The sequence below is a fragment of the Ischnura elegans genome, chromosome 4, assembly GCF_921293095.1.
Source record: "Ischnura elegans chromosome 4, ioIscEleg1.1, whole genome shotgun sequence".
Classification (NCBI taxonomy): Eukaryota; Metazoa; Arthropoda; class Insecta; order Odonata; family Coenagrionidae; genus Ischnura; species Ischnura elegans.
In genome coordinates this window covers 1,865,856-1,880,607 of record NC_060249.1, presented here as the reverse complement: position 1 = coordinate 1,880,607, position 14,752 = coordinate 1,865,856, and the positions used below count along the sequence as shown (strand labels likewise).

Sequence of the window (14,752 nt, the reverse complement as noted above, 5' to 3'; positions counted from 1 at the left end):
CCCTCCGTATTTCAAGCTACGAGGCTATGAGCGAAGGAGCAAGGGAAGAACACGTCCGATCTTGCATGTGACGTCGTTGCCTTTAATGCGAAGGGGCGAAGGCGCAGCAATGTGATATACGCATGTTGCGTTGCCTGAAGTTTCCAGTCCGTCTCGTCTTGTTTGAATGCGCTTATGCTACGCTTGTTTCTTCCGAAATTGTGCTGTTTGGACTATGTTGAATATTAGTAGCCTTGTTTTAGCTATAAATCTTTGTGTCAATCAATTAGAGCTCAAAAAACTTAAATGCTGTCTGATATACATCGCGTTTGGTCTAATTCTTTTTAGAACCTCGTGCGTGTCTTACTCAGAAAGATATCGAGATATCTCAGAAGGTGACTCACCTACCATTTGACCTCCAGAAACTCGGAAAATTGAACCTGGTAGACCGAAAAAGGTCAGTTGGTGAGATGGGGTAGGGATGAAACGCGTTTCCATTGTTCCCCAGTAACTTGATATTTTCCTGTGGAGTCTCGGAAAGGAAAAAAACGGCAGAGGCATTAGCTGATGGAGAGCCGAGTGTAGTTCCGTTAGGCCCCTTGCACACAAACCGATTTTGGACTGCCGGTAAAATATCGGCCGATATTTTACCGGCGAAGCGATGCTTGCACACATGCCGGATTTTTACCGGTCAAACGATAAGTTGCTATGTTTTTGAGCCGGCGCCGGAGATCCACAGTGACAATGGCCGGCAGCTAACCGACATATTGCCGGTGCCGGCGCGTGGTCGGTACGTGTGCAAGCTCCAATGATCTCCCATTGTTCACTATTGGAATGTGGACGGCCGATATTTTACCCGCCGTCCAAAATCGGTGTGTGTGTAAGGGACCTTAAATCTACGGCGTGGTTATTATCCTACGACGCTGAGATTGCCCCGATTGTTGTCCAATCACTTGGGAAGGTTCATGCTATGTGCCTGTCGTGTTTTGCCTTAAAATTTTCCACGGCTGCAATTCTATTGCAATACTTCTGCGAGAGCTTTTAAACAAAATTGTTCGTGAGTAGGACAAGCAACGTAGAGCGATGGCGTATGCGAAGATATGATCGGAACTCCCTCTTAAGCCGCTATTACCACTGCAGTTATCAAAATTTCCTCTTTCAAATAGTACTGAAAGAGGAAATTTCGATAACTGTCGAAATTCCAGGCATACGTCTGCAACACCGCACGATAGGATTAAAAAAATGCCGCAAAATGTTTTTTCTTTACAGCTTCGATCCTCAAAATAGGGGTGCGCCTCTTACACACGCTTATACGGTAGTTACATATAACATGTTACACAGTGTAAACGCACCTTGAGACTCCAAATAATAATGGAAGAGAATGTATGTGAGGAGCAGTTTGGCTTCAGAGGAGGAAGGGGTACCGCCTTTTGCATGCTTTAAGGATCTGGAAAAAGCATTTGACAGGGTAAAATGGAATAAGCTAATGAATATTCTTAAAGAGAGTAGACTGGAAGGATAGGAGGTTGATTAGGGAATTGTACAAAACCCAGAGAGAAAGTGAATGGAATGGAACCCAGAATGAAAGTGAACTCTATGAAAGTTAATGGAAAATTGACAGAATGGATGGATGTGGGCATGGGTGTAGGCGGGGCTGCTGCCTTTCACCCACCCTATTCAATAGATACATGGAGGAGGAGGTCAGTAAAACCATGGAAAGTGAAAAAGTGTTAGGGATTGGAGGATGCAAGATAAAATGCATCAGCTTTGCCGATGACAACCGGGCACTTCAAAGAATGATACAAAGTTACAAACAAAGATACAAAGAGGGAGGAATGAAAGACTATGGAATGAAAGTAAATGTTATGAAAACAAAAGTTATGAGAGTAAATCCTGGTGGAAATGTGAATGTTGCGATCAATGGGGAAAAGATAGAGCAAGTAAGAAGGCATAGATATTTAAGAAGCGTGCTGATTGAAGACTGGAGGAATGAGACAGAGGTAAAGACAAGAATACCTATGGGAAAGGTAACATTTAATTGGAAGAGAGAGATATTCTGTAGCAACATGAACTTAGGTCTGAGAAAGAGAAATGCTATGTATGGAGTGCTATGTTATATGGATGCGAAACGTGGACCTTGGGAAGGAGAGACAGGGACAGGATGAACGCTTTTTTAGATGATGGTGTAGAGAGAGAAAGTGAAGTGGGAGGATAAAGTGAGGAAAGAGGAGCTGTGATGGATGAAGAGTTGGGGATGAGAGAATTTAATTGAGAACTGAAGTGAAGAGAAAAGTGAGTTAGAGGGAAGGGGATTTTGAGCGAATGGAGCAGTTGAGGGAACAGAGCAAGGGTTTAAAGAGAAGATGGCTGAAGATGATGGATGCAGTGAGGTTAGGAAGAAGCCACAGGGAAACTGAAGGGGAGGCTTTGGATGGAGAGAGGTGGAGAGGACTTTGGTGTTAGGGACACATCTGCCAGTGAAAGGAAGAAGACCAGCTAATTATGACGATGAAATTCATGCCCTGTACTATACAGGAACTTCAACTTTTGGAATTCCAAAGGGTTACAATGACATGAGTGTGCCATATGTGATAAGTGTGCCTCTTTTGAACTTAACAAGCACTACATGTTGGAAATAGCCCTCCCCAATTAACTATTCCTACCTCTATAACCACCGGAATCCAATTGAAAAAAACCGCCATAGCCTAGCCTTTAACCAAGGACCAAAATGGCCTTTAACCAAGTGACATTTCAGTAGGTAGGCAAGTAATGGGTGGAGAAGGGTGATCAATTAGGATTGGGTCAGAAGGCCTACCAAGACGAAAGCAGCCTTTGGGACAGTCACCGAAAAGCTGGGAAGAACGTATGAGTACATATTAGAAAGGACTAGAGAAGAAAGGGAACAGAAGATGACCTGATAGAAGATCGCAAGAGGTGTTGAGGAGTTGCTGGTGAGGTCAAAGACCTTCTGAGGTTGGTCTAAAAGGAGTGGTTAAGTTTGTGGTTTCACAACAGTTGATTAAGAAAGGATTTCCATGAGGATATCTGAAACATGAAAAGAAATTTTTTTTGGCAATCCTTGAGGTTTTCAATGTAAGAATTGCAATGAGGTTTACTAATGTCAAACAAAACTTTTACAGGCCCCTTCATGAAGTTTCTTCCTCAAGATATTTACAAAAAATTCTCCAGCAATCTTCTTGAAAACCTGACTAGAGTCCATTAATGGCTCATGATTTCCATTGGGGCAGCTAGTCAGTAACATCAGCTTATAAGATAGCGGTTATTTCAGACAACTTTAAGATCATGAGTTTCCATTTCCATGAGCATCTCATATACCCTTTTAGAAGAGCTCAAAGTTGTGTAAATAACTGCTATCTTATTGTGAGACTCACAATTTTTTGGAAAAGACTCATGAAAGCCACAACGTTTCTACATTTTTTTAGGAAAAAATATTCCCTGATTAAAATACTTAACTTTTTTTCATGTATTTTATTAACACCATTAAAATTACAATTAAGTTCAATTTCAACAGTTACAAAATAAGAGTGATTGTCAAAATGTGTTTAAACCAAAAATGCTGAATAATTTCTAGCAAGGAATGATTCAATGATAAAATACCTAGCCTCACAATTTATGAGTCGGGGTAAATAACATTTTTCAATTCGCACCAATTTTCCATATCATCAGTAAAGGAAAACAATGGATCTACGTAAACAGTTAGTTAACAATCACCAGTTGTAATTACTTAGATATCACACACAGCTCAGTAAAAACAGTTAAGTGCTTCAGAAAAGCCTACAAGTGGCTGTAATATTCTTCTAAACAAACTATAAAATGATATTCTCACAAAATGTGCCATGGGTCAAAAAAGTATGCCCGTCAAATAGAGTGGCACACCAGATGCCTTCATTGAATGTTCTTTCTTCTTCTCTTGTTGCTTACTGTTATTTGGTCTTGCTCCCATGACAACGATTTAACACAGTCACACCCTTGAATTCTATGAGATGAGCTCATTTGAACTGCTTAATCAACTAACCAAAACTTAGACGAGAGGAAGCAATTCTGTTGCTACCAGAATGGTCTCTCCTATTGAACTCCCCACTATGGTTTTTTCATAATTTGTTTGTTTACGTGGCAATTTCACATTACAAAAAGTATACTTAATAGTTTGCTTATCACTCTCCTGAGAAGGAATCCAGTTTCACTACAAAATCCAACTCAAACTTTGCATCGCAATAGAATAGTAAATTTGAACTCACAATGTCCTCACTCATGCATCCAATGGGCCATAATTTTTTTAGTTATCATCTATAGAGAGTATTAGTAACAGCATTCATCACCAAAAATCCCATTTTCCACCACACTGCAAAGTTAGAATGCAATCTGGAAGTACCGTCTGTTGTCAGAGAAAAGAGAACAAAGGGTGTGCTTTTCCATCAACCATGGTTGACTGCATTTCACAAAAGATATCTCATAGAAAATGATACTTTTACCTAGCTTTTCCATTTAGCAATAGACATCATGGATCTCAGCTAAGAGCATTCAATGCTATGGTCTTTGAATTTTGATCTTCATGAGCGTGGCCTTGAAACCAAACGTGCACCAAAAGGAAAACTCAATTATCGACAAAGGGGTGCCCCTCTATTTTTTGGAAAAAGTTTTTGACCCAAAGTACATGGACTTACAAATAATAAGTGTACAATTAATTAAGAAGTGAAGGACAACTCCCGCATCATAGACACCAGATGAAAAGATGACAAAGGAAACGTAGAGAAAATGTTTCTTCCGCCAGCTGAAAAATGCCAATTTGTTGATAAGGTCCACAAAATTCAAAAGAATTTTGAGAGGTAAACTTTCAGTGATGATTGACAAAAAGCAGTATTATTGAAATAGCAAAGTTGATGAAGTACTGTACTCCAATTAAACTTAAAGAAAAAACATACACGAACAGTAACGCTCTTCCTTGCATGAGGTCATTTCATCATTCTTTTCGAAAAAATGTTAAGAAAATATGTACTGCCCAGTTCATTGTAACGTACAGTGGAACAGTTAAAGACAATGAGAATGGGTGAATTCTTAACTGCAAGTAAGTACCACATTCTTCTGATTTGAATTTCTTCTGTGCTCAAACAACTCTAGCAGACCTTGCACAAATCTCAATCTTATTGCAATTTCCCACACAGAAAACAATGGAAGAGAGAACATTTTTCTATTTATTTATGTACAGCACTTCATTCACACGTTTTTGTACAGGTTCTTTTTACAATTTCCAGTCTTAAGGCATACATTCCATAAAAATAACACACTCCTGTCGTTTCAAACTAAGATAAATTTAGTCTTTGGAACAGGACAGATGCCAGGGAAAAACACTCTCTGACAACTGCACAAAGAGGCAGTTCAAAGAAAAACATCTTCAACATATTTATAAATATATAAATTTATATATACTACCACGCAAAATAAAGTGAGGTCTTTGGCAACCATGTAATTCAGTATGTACAGCAGACATGAAACATAGTCGGGCTAGATTTGGGACTTAAATCTATCTAAATGCTAGGGGAAGACGTTTACTTAGGAATCTGTGCATAGTGTAGCCTTGCAAAACTGATCTTCATTAACACCATTAAAAACTTAAATCCGCATAAAAAAATAAAATTTGGTGTGCACAGTGGAAAAACAATGAGAAAAAATGATCGCACCACCATAATCATCAGATTAATCCCAAGAAAAAGCGTCACTCTCAACTCTGTAATACTTCTGGCTTAGTAAATAATAATCACCATACTCAATTGCTCTGTCAATATTACAACAAAAAGATATAGCCTTAATAAACTGAAATGAAAAATTAAATAAAGACAGCCAACGAAAGGAGAGAAAGATCACTAGAACTAGAAAATGAGATCCAGAAAATAATTAACATCACATTGATGTCCATATGAAGATTTGGAGTTTGACTAGTTCCTCTCTACTCTCACTCTAAAAAAAACTAATAAAAATTATGTACGCAGTTATGCTATTTTAAGAAATAACTTAAAGAAGAAATGCTTTTTTGGAAGTGACTAGTGTATCTTAAATAACAGAGATAAGACAGGATACGGAATGGCTCATAAAATATGCAATGTATCTAGTTTATGTACACTACAAAGCATTCAACATTTCTCACCATCCTCATAAATACAATATCTACAGTGACAACAGGTCATAGTTTCAATTTTTAAGAGTGGTTCCTCATGGTCTGGGATCACCAGACGTTTAGGTATTTGCTTAGACTAGTAGTGCACAAGCAAAACCTGTCAAAATAATTTTCATTTTGAAGACTATTTACTTTAATAAGGCAAGCATATTTCAGGAGACTTCCGAGAGGACGTCTTTTCTTTGTTTCCAAGGAGAGGAGATCCCAATGGCAGACAATATGTTAAGCATGTGACAACTCAATGGCCACCACCAATCAATGCGTCTCAGATTGACCCAAGAGAGTGAGCAACCATCCCTCTCATTTTGTTATCACATCACAGCTCATCATTTTTTCCCCCGCTCACTTCGCTTTCTGGAATCGAGTAAAAGACCTCCCTCTGAGACTCATCTTTCAGGGACATGGGCACTTGCTGGTTTGTCTTGCGCAGTTCCCACTCCTGCCCCCCCTTGTCTGTAGTCTTGCCCTCATCTCCTCCTCCGCCCTTTGGAGGCGAGTGCAGTGGTTTGAGCTCTGTTGCAGCGAGGATTCTTTGATTTATGACTGGATGAATGTTGCGAAGTAGGTCTGCCAAGGACTCTTCTGTCTGAAATGAAAGAAATGGTTTTTCAGCACATGCAAGAAAATAATCAACCCAGGACCTCTTAGAACCACCATTATTGTGAATCAGTTTTTGGGACTGTCAGGTTAAATTTTTCTAAATAGTAATACTGTTGCACTTTCAAACAGAGTATGGTAAAACTGCTGCCTGACTGGGACTCGAACCCAGAACCTTCCGGTTGCAGGCCAGGTGCTCTGAGTAGAGCACCTGAGGCTTGCATAATATCAAGAATGGTCAAGAGTACAGGTCTTGATACCTACTTTGTTATGTGTAAAATATTTTGCATAATATCCAAAAAAAGCAAAAGAAACATTGCCATTCAACTGACCTTGAACAATCCCCATTTCATCTACATATTACCCCGCATAAAAAGGCATGTGGCAGAGGGTGTTACATCACCAGCCGATTACACATAAAAAGGAAATGCAAAATTATGATTAGCACTTATTATAGTTCTTTATGGTTCGGGAGAAAAACGAATTCCCATATCCATTTGTTTGGCAACACATATCTCTTAATTTATCGCTTCTGTAGGACCTGGAAAGATAGTGGGGCTCTAACATTATGTTCTTTGTGTCGCTCTTAAAGATATATATTCTCAATTGGTCAAGCAATCTAAGCCTAGCGTGCAGCCCATGAGTCTCCAGCGGCTCCCAGCCTAATTTGCTTAACATCTGGGTAACGCTGTCTGTACACCCGTAGCAGTTTTTGACGAAATGCGCAGCCTTCCTAAGTATTTTATTCAGTTCGCGGATTATGTCTTTCTGCACCGGATCCCATACGCTCGCTGCATATTCAAGGTGCAGTTGGACAAGAGCAAAATAGCACCTTTCTTTTAATTTCTCATCCAAAAAATCTTCCCACAATACGCTCGACGAATCCCAATTCCTTCAGGGCTACGCTGAAAATATTCCTTATGTGTGTTCCCCACAAGAGAGTAGAGGTTGTTGTAACTCATAGGTACTTCACTTTGTCTGTTACCTTTATGTTAATACCATCCACACCACAAACATGGTTATAGTTGGGCAAACTCTGCAAAAATGTAGGGCCGTGCATTTGCTCAGATTAAGTTCGAGCCCCTGCTCTTGGCTCCACAAATGAACGTTGTTTAAATCCGATGATAGAATTTCATAGTCAGAGTAATCACTGATTTCACGATAGATGACAGCGCCATTGGCAAATAAACGTATTTTACCGCTAATCAGGAGCAGAGGCCATGTAGCGTAAATTGGGGCGAGTTATGACGATCGCACCAGCTTCTACTTACATTGTGTTTTCTCCCAAAACTCACATTGCTATACAATGATATCATGTCTTCCAGACTAAGATTGATACAACATAGCATATTGCGTACAAAAGCAGAGAATCTGTGGCTCTTTGCCATATTCAAAACCGATTAGTTTGCATCGCAACAGTTTGGTGTAACTTCGTATCACCAAAAAAGAACTACTTTGCTGTTTGGTAAGTGATTCTGATTTTCACGCGATTAATTACCTTTTAAGCTGCATAACTTCACATAACATACAAAAAATTTCATTTGACTATTATGAATATTCTATTTACTAGAATGCATTATTCGATTTCATGTAGCTCGCAGGCAAAATGGTGAGAAACTACGTAAGGGTGATTTGAGGCCGGCACTTGCGCATGCAAGATGAGCGGCAACTTGAAAAGACTATTGAGGCTGTGAAATGTGGACGTATGATACTACGCACTGCGTGCAAAGAATTTTGAGTCTCAAAGTCAACAGTCCATGATAGACTCAAGGGAAATCACCCGAAAAATTCTGGGGCACAAATGATGCTATCAACCAAAGGCTAAACCAAGGGATGCGCAGAGTAAGGGATTCGTACACATCCCATTGACCTTCAGTTAGTGGTAAAGGAGTATTTAAATAGGATGGGACAGCATGGAAAAAGTTTAAAAGATAACTGCCTGCAAATGGAATGGGTGTGGGGTTTCAAGGCGAGACTGAGAGAACTTGCAGTGCGTTTGCATGAAAACATATAAAGGGTCCGAGCATCAGTGACTAGAGAAGTGCTTCTAAAATACCGCATAAGCGCGTGTAAGAGGCGCACCTTTTTTCCCATAAATTGCAGCCGAAAATGAGGGTGCCTCTTACACAAACTTCTTATCTTCCCCCCTCCCCTTCACTGGTCGCAAGTCTAAGGGGAACTGAGTGGCCTTGGTTTTCAGTATGAGTCATCTGTAATCCTAGGTCAAAAACAAGCGGCCGGCAGGGGAGTTTCTCCCTTAGTGACGTATTTTTAAAATGCTCCTGTTTGAATTTCTTGTAAGCATCGCGCCGTCACGTTGGTACCCCAGAGGTGAACATTGAAAAGATCGCGCTGGGTGATTCGCTCCGGAGCGCGGGCTAAATTTACTGCCACGAGTGGGCATCCCGCGGCATTTATACTGCATATAATAATCGCTTGTCATACGTATAGAAACGCGTAGTTTTGAAGGACATACCTGGTTAATAGCCAACATCTTTCGGAGGGGAAGGAGCGCGCTCCCTCCCCTCCGTATTTCAAGTTACAAGGCTATGAGCTGCTATGAGTGAAGGAGCAAGGGAAGAACACGTCCGATCCTGCATGTGACGTCGTTGCCTTTAAAGCGAAGGGGGGAAGGCGCAGCAATGTGATATACATAGTTTGCGTTGCCTGAAGTTTCTAGTCCGTCTCGTCTTGTTTGAATGCGCTTATGCTACGCTTGTTTCTTCCGAAATTGTGCTGTTTGGACTATGTTGAATATTAGTAGCCTTGTTTTAGCTATAAATCTTTGTTTCAATCAATTAGAGCTCAAAAAACTTAAATGCTGTCAGATATACGTCGCGTTAGGTCTAATTCTTTTTAGAACCTCATGTGTGTCATACAATTGCTGAAAGATATCAAGATATCTTCAAGCTCAGAAGGTGACTCACCTATTAGACCTCCAGAAACTCGGGCAATTGAACCTGGTAGAGCAAAAAAGGTCAGTTGGTGAGATGGGGTAGGGATGAAACACGTTTCCACTGTTCCCCTGTAACTTGATATTTTCCTATTTTCCTGTGGGGTCTCGGAAAGGAAAAAAACGGCAGAGGCATTGGCTGATGGAGGGCCGAGTGTAGTTCCGTTAGGCCCCTTGCACACACACCGATTTTGGACGGCCGGTAGACGGACGGTGCAGTTAGCCTTGATAATGACGTTGTAACGTTGAAACTAGTAGACTGCAAAAATATATGGTTGTGGAATAGTACTGTGTTTTTATTTAACCATGGATAAGTTGCTATGTTTTTGAGCCGGTGCTGGCGATCCACAGTGACAATGACCGGCAGCTAACCGGCATTTTGCCGGTGCCGTCGCGTGTTCGGTACGTGTGCAAACTCCAATTCTCTCCCATTGTTCACTGTTGGAATGTGGACGGCCGATATTTTACCGGCCGTCCAAAATCGTTGTGTTTGCAAGGGGCCTTAAATCTATGACGTGGTCATTATCCTACGCCGCTGAGATTGCCCCGATTGTTGTCCAATCTCTTGGGAAGGTTCATGCTATATGCCTGTCGTGTTTTGCCTTAAAATTTTCCCAGGCTGCAATTCTATTGCAATACTCCTGCGAGAGCATTTAAACAAAATTGTTCGTGAGTAGGACAAGCAACGTAGAGCGATGGCGTATGCGAAGAGAGGATCGGAACTCTTTCTACTCCCTCTTATGCTGCTATTACCGCCGCAGTTATCAACATTTCCTCTTTCAATTAGTATTTAATGAGGAAATTTCGATAACTGTCGAAATACCAGGCATACGTCTGCAACACCGCACGATAGGATAAAAAACTGCCGCAAAATTATTTTTCTTTATAGCTTCGATGCTCAAAATAGGGGTGCGCCTCTTACACGTGTGCGCCTCCTACACACGCTTATACGGTAGTTTCAAAATTTGGAAGTGGTTTTGGACCGTGTTCCACCAGAAAACATCATTAATTAAAACGAAACAAATTTTAGGGATGATCCTGGAAAATCTCATGTGATTGTTAAGATGGGAGAGAAACACACAAAAGTCATCAAGGACACCAGCAAAACAAGAGTTTCTGTAATGATTGCAGCATCAGCAAGCGGAGAATTGCTTCCACCGTACACAGGGTATAAAGCTGTACACTTATATCCCACGTGGGTAGATGGTGGCATTGAGGGAGCAAGATTTAACCGAAATAGCAGCAGATGGTTTGACATTGCATCCTTCGAAGACTGGTTTACTACAACGTGCGTGCCATTTTTCAAAAAAAAGCAAAGGCAAGTTTTGATAGGAGACAATCTTTCCTGTGACCTCTCGTTAGAAGTAATGAGGCAATGCAAAATGATGGGAATGAATTTTGTAATGCTCCCTCCTAATGCAATCCATTTATGCCAGCCTCTCGACCTTGCTATTTTTAGGCCACTTAAGATCATTTGGCGCAAATGTATTGATGGGTGGAAGCGTAAAAATAGTGGAGTCCTTCCGAAAAGTGAGTTTCCGAGATAATTGAAATCTGCCTTTGAGTCAAATGGACCTTCCTTGTCTGGCAATGTTTGTGCAGGGTGTACAGCAGCAGGAATTTTCCCATTCAACAGAAGTCAAGTTATTAACAAAGGCCCTTGTTTAAATCCAGAGGAAAATTCGGCTGATTACGGCAATGCATTGTCAGATGCATTTTTGCAACGGCTAGCATCATCCCGCGTAGAAACACGTGTTGAGAAAAAATCAAGGGGGAAAAGGCTTGATGTTCAGCCAGGGAAAAGTGTGAGTGCTGAATGCGTGCATGGTTATTTGTTGAAGGAATGGGAGACGTTTCTTCGAGGATAAATCCATCTGCGGGTGAGACTTCTTTTTGGCCTCGCAAAATAATGATACTTCTCATGAAAGTCATTTTGTAATACCCAGCTCTCCTCCTGAAAATTCATTCCTTTTGATAAAGTCTCAGACTGACAATCGGGACAAATTCCTTGTGGGAAAAGTTATAGAAGTTTGTTCTAATGACAGAATCCAAGTGCATTTCCTTCAGAAGAAAACCACAGTCAAGGAGATTTATTCCAGGTTTCCCGAGGTTGAGGATGAGTGTATAGCACACAGAATGCAAATTGTTCGTCAGCTGGCTCTGCTGAGGGACTTGTGAAGGGGCTGCTTTGTTTTTAGTGGTTATCTAATATTGATGATGCTGAATAATACATTTACTCATTAATGGCATTGTAAAGATGTTTTACATTCACATTTCAACGAGTGTCAAAGTTCCTAAAAGTGTCAAAGTTGCATCAATGGTAAAAGATTAGAAATTATTAAATAAAAAATTAGATCTTTGGTTAGAATTGTGAAAAATAAATGAAGAGATTATTTTGTTGTATGTTTTTTAAAGTACATAAATAAAAATGTGACCCCAAGCTGATTTGGTTATATATCATCTGTATGCATTCCCATTTTCATCAACATCTCTTTTCAAATCTTACACCTTGGCCTGCCTAATTTAGACATTATAATACAGGCGGTCCTCGACTTTCGTACACTCGACTTTCGTACAATTCGCACTTTCGTACGTTCAAAATTGACACCTTTTACTCGACTTTCGTACGCTAAATTCGGACTTTCGGACGTTGGTCTGCAATTTTTTTAAAATTCCCGCGATGTTTATTGCGCATCCCAACATTCAATTGTTTCAAATGCCAGTATATGCGAACAATACGAACGTATATAATGAAGGGAACTGTTGGTAATTGACTCTAATCTAGGTGATTTATTTGGGAGAGAGACTGCCTGCTATAGGCTCCTTTATAAAGAGAAGGAGAAAGCCTTAATTGAAGATATTTTCAAAAGAAGTTGACTAGACATCATCGAATAGCTTTCAATAAAACTAGTAAGACCTTCTTTCTAATTGTGTTTTTTCGTTTGAGTGCTGTTTCATTCATGTAAACCTTCAGCAACGATATTGCACGAAATATCACCCGAATTCCGTTTGTCTTTTGTCTTTTTTGAATAACATGCGGAATATACGCGATCACGAATGTCACCTGCCAAATATCGAATTTTGGTGTAAAAGTTAAAAGGTATCCAGAGTGCGGGTTCAACAAATACATTTTGTTATGCTTCTTGATATGTCCTTTTATTTATAGTGGACGTAATAAGTGGAATGTCAACTTAAACGCCAAGAGGAAGTTTCACTCGATAGCCAACGGAGTTCTTGTTTTTTGAACTTTTATTTGCATTTTCTGCGTATTTTCGAAAGAAATCAGATGATTTGAGGAGTTTTATTAACATATTATTAAAATTAAGTCAATTGAAATGAATACCGTGAAAAAAAAGGTTTTAGTACGTATATTCCGCTCTTTTGGAACGTAACCCCTAATTAGTATGGAAGTCAATGGTTCGACTTTCGTACATTCGACTTTCGTACAAGTTTTCGGGAACGCATTGTGTACGAAAGTCGGGGACCGCCTGTAGTAAAAATTTAACCATTACTTCAATTTGTTGGGTATATTAATAAATAATACATTTCATTTCATCATTTTATCTCCAGAATTTAAATCTAAAAATAAGTATAACTAGGCCATAACCACCAATACAACACTCGTAATATTTATTTGGGAAGCAAGATAACTAGTGACAGGAGAAGCAAGAAAGAAATTATCAGCAGAATAGCCCAGGCAAAGAGAGCATTCCACCAAAAGAGAGACCTGCTTACAGCGGGAAACTAAAATGTAGAAGTAAAGAAACAATTTATAAGAACCTACATCTGGAGTATGCTCCTATACGGAAGTGAGGCATGGACAATGACCGCAGCGGAGAAAGCAAGGATAGAGGCCTTTGAAATGTGGTGCTACAGAAGAATGATGAAAATCAAATGGATCGACCGAGTTAGTAACGAGGAACTCCTAAGAAGGGTAGGAGAGAAGAGAAGCCTCATGAAAACCTTAATAAGAAGACGGAACAACCTTATAGGCCACATCTTGAGACATGATGGCCTGATGAAGACAATCGTCGAAGGACAAGTGGAAGGCAAGAATGGAAAAGTAAGACCTCGAACAAAATACAGTGGAACTTGTTTAGTACGTTTCTGAAGGGACCACAAAAAATGAACGTACTAACCAGGAAAACGTGCTAACGGGGAAAGTAAAAAATAGCAGTCGGGGTAATTGCAATCTGTGGAAAAGTCGTCGTAATTACAATTAATATCGGTAGTTCTCGTAGGATCGCCTTCCTGAACTCTTTTCACCTTTAAAATAAAGAAAATGGGCGCTACATTGAAAAACAATACCATGTGAATAAAAAATCACAATGTTTCATAGACTTCCCGAAGACAATTACATGAAAATGGCGTCTTTCTCCCGTGATTTATCCAATATGTACTAAGTCATTTCTTTTTTGTCACAGCATACTCGGAGAATATAACAACAACCCTGAGTATGTCAACGGGTTGTTTTTAAACATCATAAGAATTGGACAAAATTATATTAACCTTAAATTACGGCAACTGCCGTACACATTCGCTTCTGGAAAAAAGCCATATCGATTGTTATAGCGATCGATATATCGAATAATAATACGCAAGATTATTAGATTATGACGTAATTACAAGAAGATTTTATATTATACAGTTGAAATTTACTTTTAAAATTTGTTTAATGTCGTCTGCTTTCATGCCAAGATCAAGTGTTTTTAAGCTAAGCTTCGCGTGGAGATCCAGAGCATCGTCTGCTCCCGCAGCAGTAGTCAAATACACACTTACTCCGTAGCATTGACGTCGAGCAGTACTGCTTTAGATAAAGTGGGAATTGGATAACACTCATTTCTTCATCATGATAACTCGTGCAATAGCAACAATAGGGTGGTTTCCTATTATTTCTTTATTGCCTATATCGGAAGATTATTACTCCTGGAGTACGTATTTCACGCTTTTAGATTTTTAAATGACGATATCTATTTTTCGCGATTAAATGAAAAGTGAAAATTTTCAAGCGCGCGAAAACGCGACGGGTA

The 14,752-nt window shown here is 39.8% G+C and overlaps 1 protein-coding gene across 4 annotated transcripts in view; it reads right to left on the bottom strand.

Annotated features, from left to right (window-relative positions):
- Positions 1–3,645: 3,645 nt before the first annotated feature.
- The window catches only part of LOC124156986 (protein Aster-B-like), a 130,356-nt gene continuing 119,249 nt past the window's right edge, over positions 3,646–14,752 (bottom strand). For all 4 annotated transcript variants that reach the window (XM_046531428.1, XM_046531430.1, XM_046531429.1 and 1 more), the window contains one exon: positions 3,646–6,758. In XM_046531428.1, coding sequence (XP_046387384.1) covers positions 6,489–6,758 — 270 coding nt within the window. In that variant the 3' untranslated portion in view covers positions 3,646–6,488. The remainder of the gene's footprint in view (positions 6,759–14,752) is intronic.